This window comes from Salvelinus fontinalis, chromosome 10 (assembly GCF_029448725.1).
Source record: "Salvelinus fontinalis isolate EN_2023a chromosome 10, ASM2944872v1, whole genome shotgun sequence".
In the NCBI taxonomy this organism is placed as follows: Eukaryota; Metazoa; Chordata; class Actinopteri; order Salmoniformes; family Salmonidae; genus Salvelinus; species Salvelinus fontinalis.
Window position 1 is genome coordinate 44,615,248 of NC_074674.1, and position 15,902 is coordinate 44,631,149.

The 15,902-nt window shown below is 39.0% G+C and overlaps 1 protein-coding gene across 1 annotated transcript; it reads left to right on the top strand.

Moving 5' to 3' along the window:
* The first annotated feature begins 5,650 nt into the window (after nt 1-5,650).
* On the top strand, nt 5,651-15,343 carry LOC129863306 (GTPase IMAP family member 4-like). The gene is made up of 3 exons (XM_055935196.1): nt 5,651-6,376; nt 6,476-6,553; nt 15,338-15,343. The coding sequence occupies exons 1-3, from the start codon at nt 5,651-5,653 to the stop codon at nt 15,341-15,343; spliced, it is 810 nt and encodes a 269-aa protein (XP_055791171.1).
* Nucleotides 15,344-15,902: the final 559 nt, after the last annotated feature.

Here is a 15,902-nt window from a genome sequence, read left to right on the forward strand (position 1 = left end):
ACATTGAGTTATAGATATACCTCTCCTTAATGCAACCGCAATGTCAGATTTTTAAAAAACTTGAAGGAAAAATAACTGCACGCTATAATCTGGGACGGCGCTCAAATTAGCATGTCACAGCTGCACAGATAGCGTCACTATAAACAACTAAATATATTATAAATATTTCATTACCTTTGTTGGGTTCGTACAGAAGGCTTAGCAGAAACTCCAGGTCCACAATAAATGTTTGTTTTGTTTGAAAAATCCGTTATTTATGTCCAATTGTTAGCGCGTTTGGTAAACATATCCAAATGCTAATTCTGGTCAGCTTCATATCGGACAAAAACTTCAAAATGTGATATTACCGGTCGAAGAAACATTTCAAACTAAGTACTGAATCAATCATTAGGATGTTTTTAACATATAGCTTCAATAAAGTTCCAACCGGAATATTCCTTCTGTCTGCGTGAGCCATGGAACGGCAGTGGCTTGCATGCGGAAGAGGGATGTTACGCGAGTGGCTGCTTGATGGACACCTGACTGATTCTGCTCTCATTCTCTCCCAGAACACCATAGAAGTCTCACTAGAATTTCTATTTATTGCTGACATCTAGTGGAACCCCTAGACAGTGCAACCCCAGCCATACGTCATTTGGAATTCTTTTGGGACTCTGTTGAATACAGACAATCTCAGATTTCTGACTTCCGGTTTGATTTCAACTCAGGATTTTGTCTGCCAATATGAGTTCTGTTAATCTCAGAGAAATAATTCAAACAGTTTTAGAAACTTTGGAGTGTTTTCTATCCAATATTATTAATAATATGCAAATATTAGGAACTATGACTAAGGAGCAGGCCGTTTGAAATGGGCACCTTTCATCCAAGCTACTCAATACTGCCCCTGCAGCCATAAGAGGTTTAAGGACACATTGGAGCAATGACAGTCATTGATTGATTGATTTTTATAAGATAAGTTTAATGCTAGCTAGCAACTTACCTTAGCTTACTGCATTCGCTAACAGGCAGGCTCCTCGTGGAGTGCAATGTAATCAGGTGTTAGAGCATTGGACTAGTTAACTGTAAGGTTGCAAGATTGGATCCCCCGAGCTGACAAGGTTAAAAATCTGTCGTTCTGCCTCGTTCCTAGGCCGTCATTGAAAATAAGAATGTGTTCTTAACTGACTTGCCTAGTTAAATAAAGATTAATAAAGGTGTAAAAAAAAATATTATAAAATAAAAAAAATTTAAAATAAAATAAATCGGCAAATCGGCGCTCAAAAATACCGATTTCCGATTGTTATGGAAACTTGAAATCGGCCATTCCGATTAATCGGTCGACCTCTAATACCTTGCATTCAACATCATTGGCTATCAGCCTGTCAGTACTTGACCTGAGAGAGGACAAACGGTACTGACAGTGTGACACAGTGGTTGGCATTCAGTTGGCATCCATTCATTAAGACCAGAAGGCTGGGCATCATACTGTATATAGCCTACTGTATGTCAATTGTTATGAATTTGTACTGTTAATACATATTTATATTGTTCTTGTCCTTTAATGCCTTTTAAATGTGTACATGACTTCAACAAATGTTCCTTATGGGGACAATAGTCAGCAAATAAAAGCATTCGTTTATAGCTGTAAGGTCAGAGACATCTCTGAACGTTGGACTCATGTCTCAAACACAGAGTTGATTCTAAGGTTTGGATTCAATCTGTATCGCTGAAGTTCAGCATTAAAGAGTGATTGAAATTTAAAGGTAATGTTCCCACGTTGGCGGGTCTGCATTCACGGTAAACGCTGTATATGTCGTCTAGGTCAGACATTACCTTTAAATTTCGATCGCACAATCTGTAACACTTCATCAATACAGACTGAATAGAGTCCTGAGTTAATGTGTAACACTTCATCAATACAGACTGAATAGAGTCCTGAGTTAATGTGTAACACTTCATCAATACAGACTGAATAGAGTCCTGAGTTAATGTGTAACACTTCATCAATACAGACTGAATAGAGCCCTGAGTTAATGTGTAACACTTCATCAATACAGACTGAATAGAGTCCTGAGTTAATGTGTAAATAGTCAACACTGCACACCACAGCTCAACATTTTCAGAATTCCATCATCAAAATGTATAATTAAAACCAACTCAGGTTAGCCATTTCAATCCATATTGAAATTTGTTCACCTCCATATAAATATATAAAATAATATAAAACACTTTGATAGAGTAGATAATAAATCCCAAACACATCAGGTGAGAACAAGGTTTCTATAACAAACAGTCACAGGTTCAAATGAGGTCATATATTTATATCTGATGTCTACATATTTCTGTACAAGTGAACAAAGCACAGATGAGACTTACATTTCCACGTATCTCACTGTTGACGTTCAACAAATGGGAGGAGTGAGGCCTATGAAGTTGACAAACTGGTTTCCTTACAACTTTGATATATAACACATGCCTCCTAAAATTACACACTTGTGGTTTTTACAGAGTAATGAACCTGGATAGATATGATTCTTGGCATTGTTAAGAACAGAAAAACACTGCACAGTTTAGTTTAGTGCATTTAAAGATTGTAAAATGCAGTTTGAAATACTGTCCATTACCAGCTACGCAACATGACTGCAGTATTCAACACCCCTCTCACATGCAGACCAAATCATTACATTTAGTGATAGTGGACCGGACCCAACAGTTGTTGGTCTACAAACATATTGTGTGGAAGGAGTGTTTTGATGTTATAGAGAGATTAAGAATAAGATGGTAGACTGTAGAAGAGTTAACACCAAAGATAGGGTGGCAGGTAGCCTAGTGGTTAGAGCGTTGGGCCAGCAACCTGAGCTGTCAAGGTGAAACATCTGTCAATGTGTCCTTGAGCAAGGCACTAAACCTTAATTTGGGGGGGGGGGGGGGGCTGTAAAATAACACATTTCACTGCACCTATCCGGTGTATGTGACAATAAAACATATTTTTTGTTGGTAACACCTCCTATGAATACACTTTTCACAATGCATTATAAACTTATTTATTAACTCCTTATGAGCTATGCATAATAGATTGTAATGTACAGTTTATGCACTAATACCTGCTCACAAACATTTAGCAGTTCATAGAGCATTATAACCGAGACTGTAAAATGCCATATGAAGCTAGATGTTATGCTGGTCTATATGAAATAGAGAATGATATGTACTCATCAAGGGCTCATCTCTATGTTCTCTCCTCTCACACGTATCTCTGTCTTGTACACCTTGACACCATTTTCCAAAAGGGTATTTTAATATAGAATGACATCATTATGAAGAGGGGATTCATAGGAAGATGCAATCAGAGCTCCTCCCATATAGAGATAGGAAGTGGAGCTGTAGTTTAGAAGTGCATCACAGGGAAATATCTGCTTTTTTCTAGTCTGATTTTAATCTTAATGACATCACACCAACTCCTCCTAACAACCCTGATAATCCTCCTAATACCACTCCTCCTCCTGGGCCAACTAACCTTCCTGTCAATCCACCAACTGCTGCTGTTCCTATGAAACCCATAGCTGTTCCAACTGATTTCCCAGTCTGGATCTCTATATAGTAGACCTTACAACCCGTACCAATGACTACAAACACAATCATACAAATAGGATATTAAAAGAAGACAAAATCAGACAGATAATTAAAAGCCAAAATACAGCAAATTCATCAGTTAGTCTGCGCTCTGGAACTCTCAGATGAGAGTGCTCTGAAACAGTTGTTGCAGTGACATTCTATTGAAATGGATACCTGCATAGTGGAGCCTTTTGTTTTACTACATAATATATATATATTTTTAAATCAGCATTAGACAGGATTAATTACACATACCTGACCAGCTCAGAAAAAACAGAAGCATGCTGTACGGCAGACCAATCCAAACTCATCTCTCGGCATGTCCAGCCCACTCATTATCTCAGCCATTCATGGCTAGCGGGAAGGTGCTGACTTTTTCTGTGGCTTAACCAACTAGGCTCTTAAATTAAAAATTGTATTCATATTTACAGACGGCATACAGGGTTGTTATTAAGGTACATGAAGGTTCACATGTTCGAGAAGGCATTTCTGCCCCAAAAAACATTTAGATTTTTAAAAAGAGTTCACGTTCAAACGGCTCTCCTGTGAAGTAGTGGCCCACGACTTACGCCTAGTTTCCTGAAACGGGTCACATTTACAGTAACTGCAGTTCATTATTAGCCTACTCAGTCAATAAGCACCAGTCAGACAGAAGATCTAGCTAACTTAGCTACAGAAAGTAATGTAGAAATCTCACATTTCTGCAGAAGGTACCTATGGCATGCAGCTTCATCTTGTAGCAGGTTGGCTAATATTATAAAATAAAACACTGAAATAAAGTAAACAAATACATGAAAATACATTAATTATTTACTGAACTCATTCTATAATAAATGTGTTTAAAACCTTGAATGTACCATTTCCTCCTGAGACTGGTATAAAAGTAAGATATATGCTCTATGTTCCTCTTAGTGAGGAGGGATACAGATGTTTAGTAAACTTGTTTTATTTACAGCTGCTTCAAGGCCTCTTGAAAGTAGGGTTGGAATGATTTAATCAGTTCAGTAGCCTAAATTCAATGAAGGATGTAAATTGTGAACTGAAAAATCCTCTTTGAAAATAGATGACAGTTGTCAATTCTTGAATTGTAATTAGGGGCCCTTAGTCCATTATGGAAACTTAACATATATAGCGCAGCCCTATAATTGGCTACAAAATTAGTTTTATAAAGCCTAACATAGACCTAGTCCAATTGTAAATGACAGTCGACTTATGACTGCTATAAAATGCATGTGAGACGTGCAACAGGCAGACAACTGGGTATATGAGACCTTATTATGTGCTGTGTGAAAGTGAAACTAAACAAACAGGCGCCGACATTTTGTTCAGGATAGAGACATTTTACTGTTGACTGCAGCTCATATCCTCGATTGATGTCTGTAACCTGGTTATAGGAATATAGGCGAGCCTACTCTTGTCGTGGCATATTTTGTAGATTAAAGCCGTCTTTGGACCAACAGCGGGACAAGTATAGACTACTCAGAACATGTTGCAGTAATAATTGTTTACTGAAATTACCGAATAATCTTCCGGTCATTATTTGGCAACTTGTCTGTGAGGAAGAAAACGGAGTAACAGTCGGGACCATTTCTTGAAGACAGACGGCGCACTCACACTCATTGAACTCTATCGGACTTTACATTCTATACCCCTGTAAGTAAAAGTATATCAATCTTAGTTTAAAGACGTAAGCATTTAGTTTATATGACGAGCTTTAGGCCTAATAGAACGCCCAGATTCTCCATCATTCAATTAGTTTAGTCTACGGCGCCATCTGCCTTTGTAACTTAATATTACGACTTCAAGCCAAGTAGTTATAATAAACACTATTGGCCACATTTTAGAATGAATTTGCTATAACAGTTATGTTAATAAAGACAAAGATTAGACACCCCATTACACTATAATTCATATCATGTTTTAACTTTGTTTTAATTGTTTTAATCGATTTGTAACAAACAGGTGCAAATGCACCCTATTCTGACTTTCACAGAGACATTAGTTTGACACATTGTTGTCTATGATTAACAGGACTGGTGGTTAGTAGCCTACGACAATGGGCCGACCTGGATTCACTACAGCCCCTCATCCTCGTGATGTCAGGATTGTGCTGCTGGGAAAAACTGGAGTGGGGAAGAGTGCAACAGGAAACACCATTCTGGGTCAAGACTTGTTTCACTCAGCTTTGGGCTTTTCCTCAGTTACCATGAAATGTGAAAAGAGAACTGTTCTCATTGGACAGAACAGAGTCAGTGTGGTTGACACTCCAGACTTCTTCTATGCAACACACACACAGGAGGGTTTGAGTTCAGAGATAGAGAGATGTATCCACCTGTCTGACCCTGGACCCCATGCATTTATCTTTGTTCTAACTCTTGATACTTACACTGAGCAGGAGACAGATGTAGTCACTGTATTTGAGAAATGGTTTGGTGAAGTAGCTTCAAGATACACCATCATTGTCTTTACTCATGGAGACGAGATGAACAACAGAACAATAGAGGAACTAGTAGAGAACAATGTTAAGTTGTCTGAGCTCATTGAAGAGCGTGGTTGGAGATATCATGTCCTTAACAACAAAGACAGAGCCAATAGAAACCAGGTGACTGAGCTGCTGGAAAAGATACTCATCATGATGTATGTGAATGAAGGTGGCTTTTACACACATTACATGTTGCAGGAGGCACAAAGAAAGGCAAGAGGAGAGACTGAGTTGATGAAAGAGGAGAGTCTCAGGGAGGAAGAGAGGAAAAGACAAGAACACCAGAGATTGTTGGAGAAGGTGGGAAGAGAGACAGAGGAGAGAGATGGAGGAGAGAGTAGGGAGGACAGAGTACGGAGAGAGATGGAGGAGAGAGTAGGGAGAGAGATGGAGGAGAGAGTAGGGAGAGAGACGGAGGGCAGAGTAGGGAGAGAGACGGATGAGGAAGTTAAAAGACAGAGTGAAAGGGGAAACATGGCAAGAGAAGAAGGGGAAAGGAGGGGAGAGGAATTAGTGACAGAAAATGGGGAAGAAATGATATTGCTTGGCTCTCGACATAACACACTAGATTGCTTTAAAAGGCATCAGGCATTTATTTTGATGTGTTTTGCTGTGCTAATTATTATGGTTGTCATTATATTTGTAATGGTGTTAATGTGTGAAAGAATCCAATAGGGTCAGTCCATCAATAGAGTACCTTTTGGGTAGTTTAATTTGGTAAGAGCACATGTTCAACGTCATCTTAAACAAACTTCCCATCTCAAATAGAAAAATATAAATAAATACTATAGTAAGGCCTATTAAGTGCCAAATAAAGTAATAGATTGATTTATAACAGGGTTGAGTTGTTCATCTTAAAATCAGCCATAACTCCCCTTCTGACTGGGGGAATGGAAGCTTGTTGTGTGTAACAGGGAGGGCAATTGAATGCAAGCTTCACCAAAAATAATCTATCAATGTTATGTTATGCTCGACCTGCGCAGTGTTCCACTAAACACCAGAAAATGGCCAAAAAGAGTAAACCCAGCTCACCTGCTTTTACACCATGATTTAACTACTATATGTTCAATGTTTCTTTAATAAAAAAAATGTAATTAGTAGTTTCACCATATTAAAACGAGAGTTCAGTTCCGGTAGCAGGGTTGACCTTAAAATGATGTAGAAATGTAAATGAATCACTAATCACGTGAAACAAATATAATTTTCAGAAATGACTTTGTCAAAGCAGCAAAGTGCTTTACAATGATGGTGAAAACATACCTCATTTTTGGGGGGTTACATGGCTTAAAATCTTTGTAGAAGTCTGAAAAACTTGAAGAGGGACATGTCAATTGTGATTTATTGAATTTTCTGTGTGGTCTATATTAAATGGTACTTAAGGCGTAATTAAGGGTAATTAAAGGGTAATTAAGATACAGCAACAGGCTTTCAAAATTCATTATTGGTTGACAATTTGTACTTAAAATATCAAAGGGACACAAATGGCACTGTACTCCTGGAACGACCCAATACATCATCTATCTAATCACTTTTCATTCAAATATTGAAATACCCAAAGTTGTTACAAATCAAAATAATTGTTTAAATGTGTATGTTTGTAATATGATTGTATTATTTGATTTTCATTGTGGTTAATCTGGTACAGTACAATGAATATTGAATATTGCACTTAGGCCTAATCTTTTAGTCAGTTGTAAGGTCCTCTGGTTTTTAAAGCATTAGGGCTAGAACCACCTTATCTAAAGCAGGGGTCCTCAAACTCTGGGTCTGGGGACTCCCTTTATGATAGCAAATTCACCAGGGACCAGGGACCCTCTCGGACAATTTTCTTGGGCCACTATAACTAAAACTATTTTGCCAATTGGATTGGTCCCCTCTACCACTCGCCTCGCCTGGTTCACCAACTACTTCTCCGATAGAGTTCAGTGTGTCAAATCGGAGGGCCTGTTGTCCGGGCCTCTGGCAGTCTCTATGGGGGTGCGACTAGGTTCAATTCTTGGGCCGACTCTCTTCTCTGTATACATCAATGATGTCGCTCTTGCTGCTGGTGAGCTCTGATCTACGCAGATGACACCATTCTGTATTCTTCTGGCCCTTCTTTGGACACTGTGTTATCTACCCTCCAGACGAGCTTCAATGCCATACAACTCTCCAACTGCTCTTAAATACAAGTAAAACTAAATGCATGCTCTTCAATTGATCGCTGCCTGCACCTGCCCGCCCGTCCAGCATCACTACTCTGTATGGTTCTGGCTTAGAATATGTGGACAACTACAAATACCTAGGTGTCTGGTTAGACTGTAAACTCTCTTTCCAGACTCACATCAAACATCTCCAATCCAAAGTTAAATCTAGAATTGGCTTCCTATTTTGCAACAAAGCATCCTTCACTCATGCTGCCAAACATACCCTCGTATAACTGTCCATCATATCGATCCTCGACTTCGGCGATGTCATTTACAAATAGCCTCCAACACCCTACTCAACAAATTGGATGCAGTCTATCACAGTGCCATCCGTTTTGTCACCAAAGCCCCATATACTACCCACCACTGTGACCTGTAAGCTCTCGTTGGCTGGCCCTCGCTTCATACTCCTCGACAAACCCACTGGCTCCAGGTCATCTACAAGACCCTGCTAGGTAAAGTCCCGCCTTATCTCAGCTCGCTGGTCACCATAGCAGCACCCACCCGTAGCACGCGCTCCAGCAGGTATATCTCACTGGTCACCCCCAAAGCCAATTTCTCCTTTGGCCACCTCTCCTTCCAGTTCTTTGCTGCCAATGACTGGAACGAACTACAAAAATCGCTGAAACAGGAGACACTTATCTCCCTCACTAGCTTTAAGCACTAGCTGTCAGAGCAGCTCACAGATCACTGCACCTGTACATAGCCCATCTATAAATAGCCCAAACAACTACCTCATCCCCTACTGTATTTATTTTATTTATTTATCTTGCTCCTTTGCACCACAGTATCTCTACTTGCACATTCATCTTCTGCACATCTACCATTCCAGTGTTTTAATTGCTATATTGTATTTACTTCGCCACCATGGCCTATTTATTGCCTTACCTCCCTTATCTTACCTCCCTTATCTTACCTCATTTGCACACATTGAATAAAGACTTGTTTTCTACTGTATTATTGACTGTATGTTTGTTTACTCCATGTGTAACTCTGTGTTGTTATATGTGTCGAACTGCTTTGCTTTATCATGGCCAGGTCACAGTTGTAAATGAGAACTTGTTCTCAACTTGCCTACCTGGTGAAATGAAGGTGAAATAAAAATATAAATGTATGACCTCATGTGACCTCATTTTGAAACCTTGTCCTCACCTGATGTGTTTGTGGTTTATTATGTACTCTCTATCAAAGGGTTTATATGATTTTATATATTTATGGCACAAGAGAGGACAAACAGTACTAACAGGCTGATAACCAATGATGTTGAATGCAAGGTATGCATCACTTATCTCCACTGCTGAGACACCATTTACCATCACATCTGATGTGATACTGATGTTAATGGAAGAGTTCTGATCTGGAGATAAAATGGAGTAAAATATGTGTGGGACTAATAATGATACTGTTTGAGACATTAGAATAACAGCTTCTTCGTTTTCACACTGACACATTAATATTCATGCCTCAGACAATGCAGTAAAACACATCAGAGCTGCCATCTTGTGGAAAGAATATAACACAGAGTTAGAATTGGGTCAATCAGGAACACCAGGTCAGATATTGGTATTCAAGGTGAATGTACCCAGGTGTCTGCTCTACCTTCACAAACATAGAATATAATAGATGTGGAACTTTGTTGTCCATCTAACAATAAAAATGGAAATGTGGATTTTTTTAAAGTTCTAACCCTCATGTGACATGAGAGGCTGCAGCTGCAGACCAGCACCCCTGAAGCAGTTACAGTATGTGCCTTGCTCAAGGGAACAACAGCAGTTGGCAGCACTTGATATTCTGCTGCCAGCAACCCTCAAGTTGACAGCTCACTTATGGATTTTCCCATCAGCACTGGGAGTCAAACCAACAACCTGCAAATCAAGGCCAGGTGCAGAATCGCTAATTGGGATGTAAGGTGATTTGTGTCAGTGATATGACTTAAACATACCTACAGTACATGTATAGGGAAAATAACATGTCATCTCATACTCACAGCTGTGAAGTGACTTGGTATTTTTACATTAAAACCCCTTCCTTCTTGAATAGCAGTTTGAACCTTGTATTCTGGACTGTGAACTAAATTAAATCCCAGTCTTAAATATTCATCCAAAAGATGTAAGTTGTTTCTGACAAACCTTCTTATTGCATAAACTACATACAGCTAACTGACCCTAGAGATGTGATAGGTGAAAATTATCTCTTAATTGAATGATTAGAATATTCTGCCCTGAAACATATCATTGTATGGAATTGATTAGAATGTATCAATCATAATCAATAAATGTGTAGTTCTAGTCAGAATTAGGGTAAAGACAACATGTCTTTATGGTATTATAAACACAGACTGTCTGAGCTCGGTGCCGACCTGACTAGAGATTTGGGAGAGAACGGAGAGTACGGCTCAAGGACAAGGTCACTAATCTCTGTCGGCTGGGTAGCAGGACATGTGTGTGCGTATGGTTGTGTGAATGTGTGTGCGTCTGTTTGTGTGTGTGTATGGGTGTGTGTGTGTGTGTGTGTGTGTGCGTATGGTTGTGTAAATGTGTGGGCGTGAGAAGTCAGTATAAAATGAATTGTTTTGTATTCTTGACTTTAGAACGTTCCCGTGAATAAACCTTTTTGACTATTTTAGCTGGGCCTCCGTCTGTTTCATTCGACCAGGATCTTACAAATTCTGGTTTGCAGACTGAGTAATATAATTAAATTGGGATAAGTACCCGGAGAACATAATTCTCTTATCAAGATGCTAACCAGCTGACAGATACAATAAAAATAAAAATATTCCTCTAAAAGAAGTAAGTTGTTTCTGACATCTTCTTATTGCATAAACTACATACAGCTAACTGACCCTAGAGATGCTGACCAGCTGACAGATACACACCTAACCACACACTAAAATAATAAACATTATATGCAGTCTTCCCTCCTCCTGCTTCTCAACCAGTTGATGTCAGTAGAGATCTTCATAACGTTTGTTCTGTCAGTGAAACATGGAAATGGAAATTCAGACGTAATCGTTGTACAAAACGTTTCCTCCCTCTGTCTTCCTCCACCCCTCCTCTTCCTCTCTCTCTCCCATTTAGACCTATGTGGACCACATTATACACCAGAAGCCATTTAGCAGGTATTGACACTAAAACGTCTGTATAAATTATTAGTTAATGTTGTTAACCCCCTGCTGAACAATTAATCAAATGGCCATTGACACCCCCTCCATTTGTTTTGTACATTGCTGATACTCCCTGTTTATTATCTATGCATAGTCAATTCTCCCCTACCTACATGTACAAATGACCTCAACTAACATGTACCCTGCACACTGACTCGGTACCGGTACCTCCTGTATATAGACTCGTTATAGTTTTTTTACTGTGTTACTTTTTATAATTTTTTACTTTAGTTTATTTGGTAAATATTTTCTTAACTCTTCTTGAACTGCACTGTTGGTTAAGGGCTTGTAAGTAAGCATTTCACCGTAAGGTCTACACCAGTTGTATTCAGCACGTGACAAATAAAGTTTGATTTGATTTGTCTCCTGCTCAGGGAAAGTATCAAGAGTTAGAACAAAGATAAATGAATGGGGTTCAGGGTTAGACAGATGGATACAATTCAATTCAAGGTGCTTTATTGACATGGGAAACATATGTTAACATTGCCAAAGCAAGTGAAGTAAATAATATACAAAAGTGAAATAAACAATAAAAATGAACAGTAAACTTTATACTCACAGAAGTTCCAAAAGAATAAAGACATTTCAAATGTCATAGTTATGTATATATACAGTGTTTTAACAATGTGCAAATGGTTAATTAAAATCTCTGAACTCAAACCCTCCTGTGTGTGTGTTGCATAGAAGAAGTCTGGAGTGTCAACCACACTGACTCGATTCTGTCCAATGAAAAACAGTCCTCTCTTGACATTTCATGGTAACAAGTTAAAACATTAAATTAATTATAGAGTAACGGGGCCTAATCATTGTCTTTATTAACATAGCTGTTATAGCATATTCATTCTTAATTTTTCTTCCTGTTTTACCATTTTGTGTTAACACAACCATAGTGTTTACTACAACTATTTGTGACTCACCACTTGGATTTTGTCTTATTCAGCAACATTTGGTGTTTTTTACATTGGATACAAGTAGAGACTCAGAGCTAAAACAATGTATATCATACACTGCATTTTTGAGGAACAATGGGAAAGTAATTCTGCTTTGAAAGTTGATAAACCTGTAAACTCACGTTTGAGAAAATGGCCTTTGAATGTTTTGGTATCGAGTGAAGAGTTCCTCTTTGTCTACACCCATTCAGCATCGTTCACACCCTCTAAAGCTTTAGCCCCACCCGTCTCTTTGAGGATTCAGAGCGCACACTTGATGCTCTGGCTGATGATTTGTTTACCTCGATAACATGAAAACAGCCTAACCAGCTTTGCTGGCAACAAATTCATTATGCTTTTTTGCCGACATTTACTGACACCGGCCATATTCAACAGGTGTTGTACACTTTAGCTTAAGACATGTAGCTAGCTAGCTAGGTAAACAATGAACCTAGCTAGGTAAACAACGTGTAAGATCACACACGTCATGTAACGTTAGCTAACAAGCCAGCCAGCTAATGTTAGCTAGTTAAACAACAATGAACATAGTGCCAAATTATGTTGTTACTACCCTGCATGAATCTGCTGGGAGCTAACCAACCAGGTTCAATGGTAGCTAGCTAACACTGGGCTCTAACTAGCTAAGCAAAAAGTTCTGGGATACAAATAATAACGTCATACACGTATCGTTAGCTAGGGAGTGTAAGAAATTGTAATAGAGACTGGAAACTAGTAATAACTACATTTCAACATAAGTCATCTTTTATACATAAGTCATCTTTTATACAAAATACACATACTCCTCATTTCTCTTGGACATATGCTGGACTTATTAAGACACCAACTACAGACACACATAATTCCCCTCCCCCATGATAACCACAGACATACACAACTCAGGGTTGGAGCTCAAGACAAAGAACTATCTCAGGAACCAATGGAACGTGGACACCAGGCCTGTTCAGGACTACCCAAGACCCAGATCGACCAATCGGAAGGCCAGACTCGCAGATCTACCTACTTTGCTTGTTGTCTATATAAAACTGTACAATCGTTGAAACTACCTCTTTCCGGACGATTTCATACAAATCAGACAGAAAGAGCCGTGCCGCACGCTTTGCCTAATATCTTTACACTTGAATAAATCTGCCTTATTATAAAATTATACACCTTGTCATATGTCTCCTCTTGTTCTCCTGTCTCCAGTAAAACGAATTATCAACAGGAGCCAGCCAGCTAACGTTAGCTAGCTAACAGTACACTTTAGCTTGAAATTAAACCACTTTCTGTCAAAATTAGAAACGTGTAATATCTGAAAAGCTAGACTATCTTACCCATATACATCATCATGCATGATGGAGACGTCTCCCTGTCATGGATTGCCATGGTTGCCCTTAGTTTGAAGATGTAATCCGGAGACAGGTGTTTTATCCATCTCTTTAGCTATCATGATTTCAAAACTCGCTCTCCACTTTCTGGAGAATCAACACTTATGCAGCTCCACTACACAATAAAACATTTTTAAAGCCGCGTTCAACAGGATTACCAACACAGACTGACCAGCTCAAATAGACAGAAGCCTTCTATATGACAGAACAATTCGAACTCGGCAAGTCCAGCCGACTCATTATCTCATGACTAGCGGGAAGGTTGCAGTCCTTTTCTGTGGCCTTTTCTCATCATTTAACAATTTTGATAAATATTTACAGATGGTATACAAGGTTGTTATTAAGGCACATGAAAGTTCATATATTCCAGAAGGCATTTCTGACAAATAACGCATTTTGATTAAAAATAAATAAATAAATAAATCAAATGGCTCTCCTGTGAAGTCGTGACTTGCGACATACGCCTAGTTTCCTGAAACCGGTCACATTTGGCTTGAAGTTGACTGTTACAAAGGCAGATGGTGCCGTAGACTAAAATAATGTCAAAACGTCTCTATAATACATAAATATATATATATATTGGTGGAAAGACATTGAGAAGTACTGCATTTGGGAGCAAAAAATTATGTCACACAATTTATCCACAAATTGGACCACAGATGGCACTGTTTCCTCGCAAAACTAGTCCCTTCTCCACATTGAACTAGGCTACTTTTGTGTAGCTTCAGGCTATAGGTTCATATAGGCTTCTGATGATATGTTTTGTTTTCTTCAGCCTAGGCTATGTGTGAGAGTTGTTTTATTTCTACTTTATTGTCCTGTTGGGATGTTTAGGGTACGGGTAGCCATGACTCCAATGTGCCTACAATTAATTTAGTGATTTTATTGTTCCAGATGTCGGTTTAAACTCGGATCATATGACCAGAAAAATAATATTGATAAATATTGCAGTCGGTTGGCACAGCCCTGCTGCTGGTTTATTGTTCTTGACATGACTGCTGTAAAGCTAAACCAAATAATCATACATTTAGTTAGACTAGGCTATAGGCCTATCATAGAGATTGTGGGAGTCACAGGTGATAGTTATATGCAAGCCAGTCTCTCCTCAATTGGGCAACTTTTGCAGGCTTAATAAAACATTTTTTTAACCTTATCTTTGGTAGGACAAATGTTTATTCCTTCTCTGCTAATTTAATGAACAATGAAATGCCATGTATTGACCTCAAAACACCTGTTAACTCGTCGGTTATCTTCAATAGGTTATACTTCGTTGTTGCTTGTCCGTCAGTCACTGTCAATAGCCTAGCCTACATGTCCATATTTACAGGAGACGACAGGACATCGTGATCTGTAAAAACTAAAATGGCAGTTTACTAACATGGACAAAATGTCGGGGCATATTTTTTTGTTTCACTTTCACCTAGATAGGCTACTAGGCTACAGTAACAATGCTTTTTCCCATGACACATATTTGGTTTGATGTCATAATGTATCATATTGTGCATAAATATATATGGATGTAATGATTGGCTGCATTTGCAGCAACTGTGCGCACATGCATGTGGGGTCACACGTTTTGTACCACTCCTTTTCAGGAGTAGCGGGTCAAAAAGTTTGAAAAGCACTGGGATAAATGATAGAGGCAACAAATGGAGTTGGGTTGATATAGTAATGTAGACTACATTATTTCTTACAATCTTGTATTTTGACTGGAAATGTGTTGGTCATTGTTAATCAGTGCAGCATTTATTCCAGTTCAAAGTAGTTCATAAAATAGTTTACTCATCAAATTGTGCTGCTTTCCCCACTTCTTATAATAATTGCTCAACAAGTCTGTGACCGCATGGTTGCAGAGTTTTATTTTGGGGTGGAGTGCCCTTTTTTAAGTTTGAGCACATGCACCCCAAAAGATCTATGCACACTTGTAGGTGGCAGGAACCCTGGCCCCAGTGATGTACTGGGCCGTAAGCACTACCCTCTGTAGTGCATTGCGTTCGGAGGCCGAGCAGTTGCCATACCAGGCAGTGACTCAAGTAGTCAGGATGCTCTCGATGGTGTAGCTGTAGAACCTTTTGAGGAAATATGACACTTGCCAGTTGGTCAGCGCATGCTCACAGTGCACAGCCTGGTAATCCGTCTGACCCTGCGGCATTGTGAATG

Excerpts from the sequence above, each read along its gene's own strand:
- LOC129863306 (XM_055935196.1), top strand. The coding sequence starts at position 5,651 with ATGGGCCGACCTGGATTCACTACAGCCCCTCATCCTCGTGATGTCAGG. Across the intron at positions 6,377-6,475 it reads ACCAGAGATTGTTGGAGAAG|GTAGGGAGAGAGACGGAGGG; the intron begins GTGGGAAGAGAG and ends ATGGAGGAGAGA.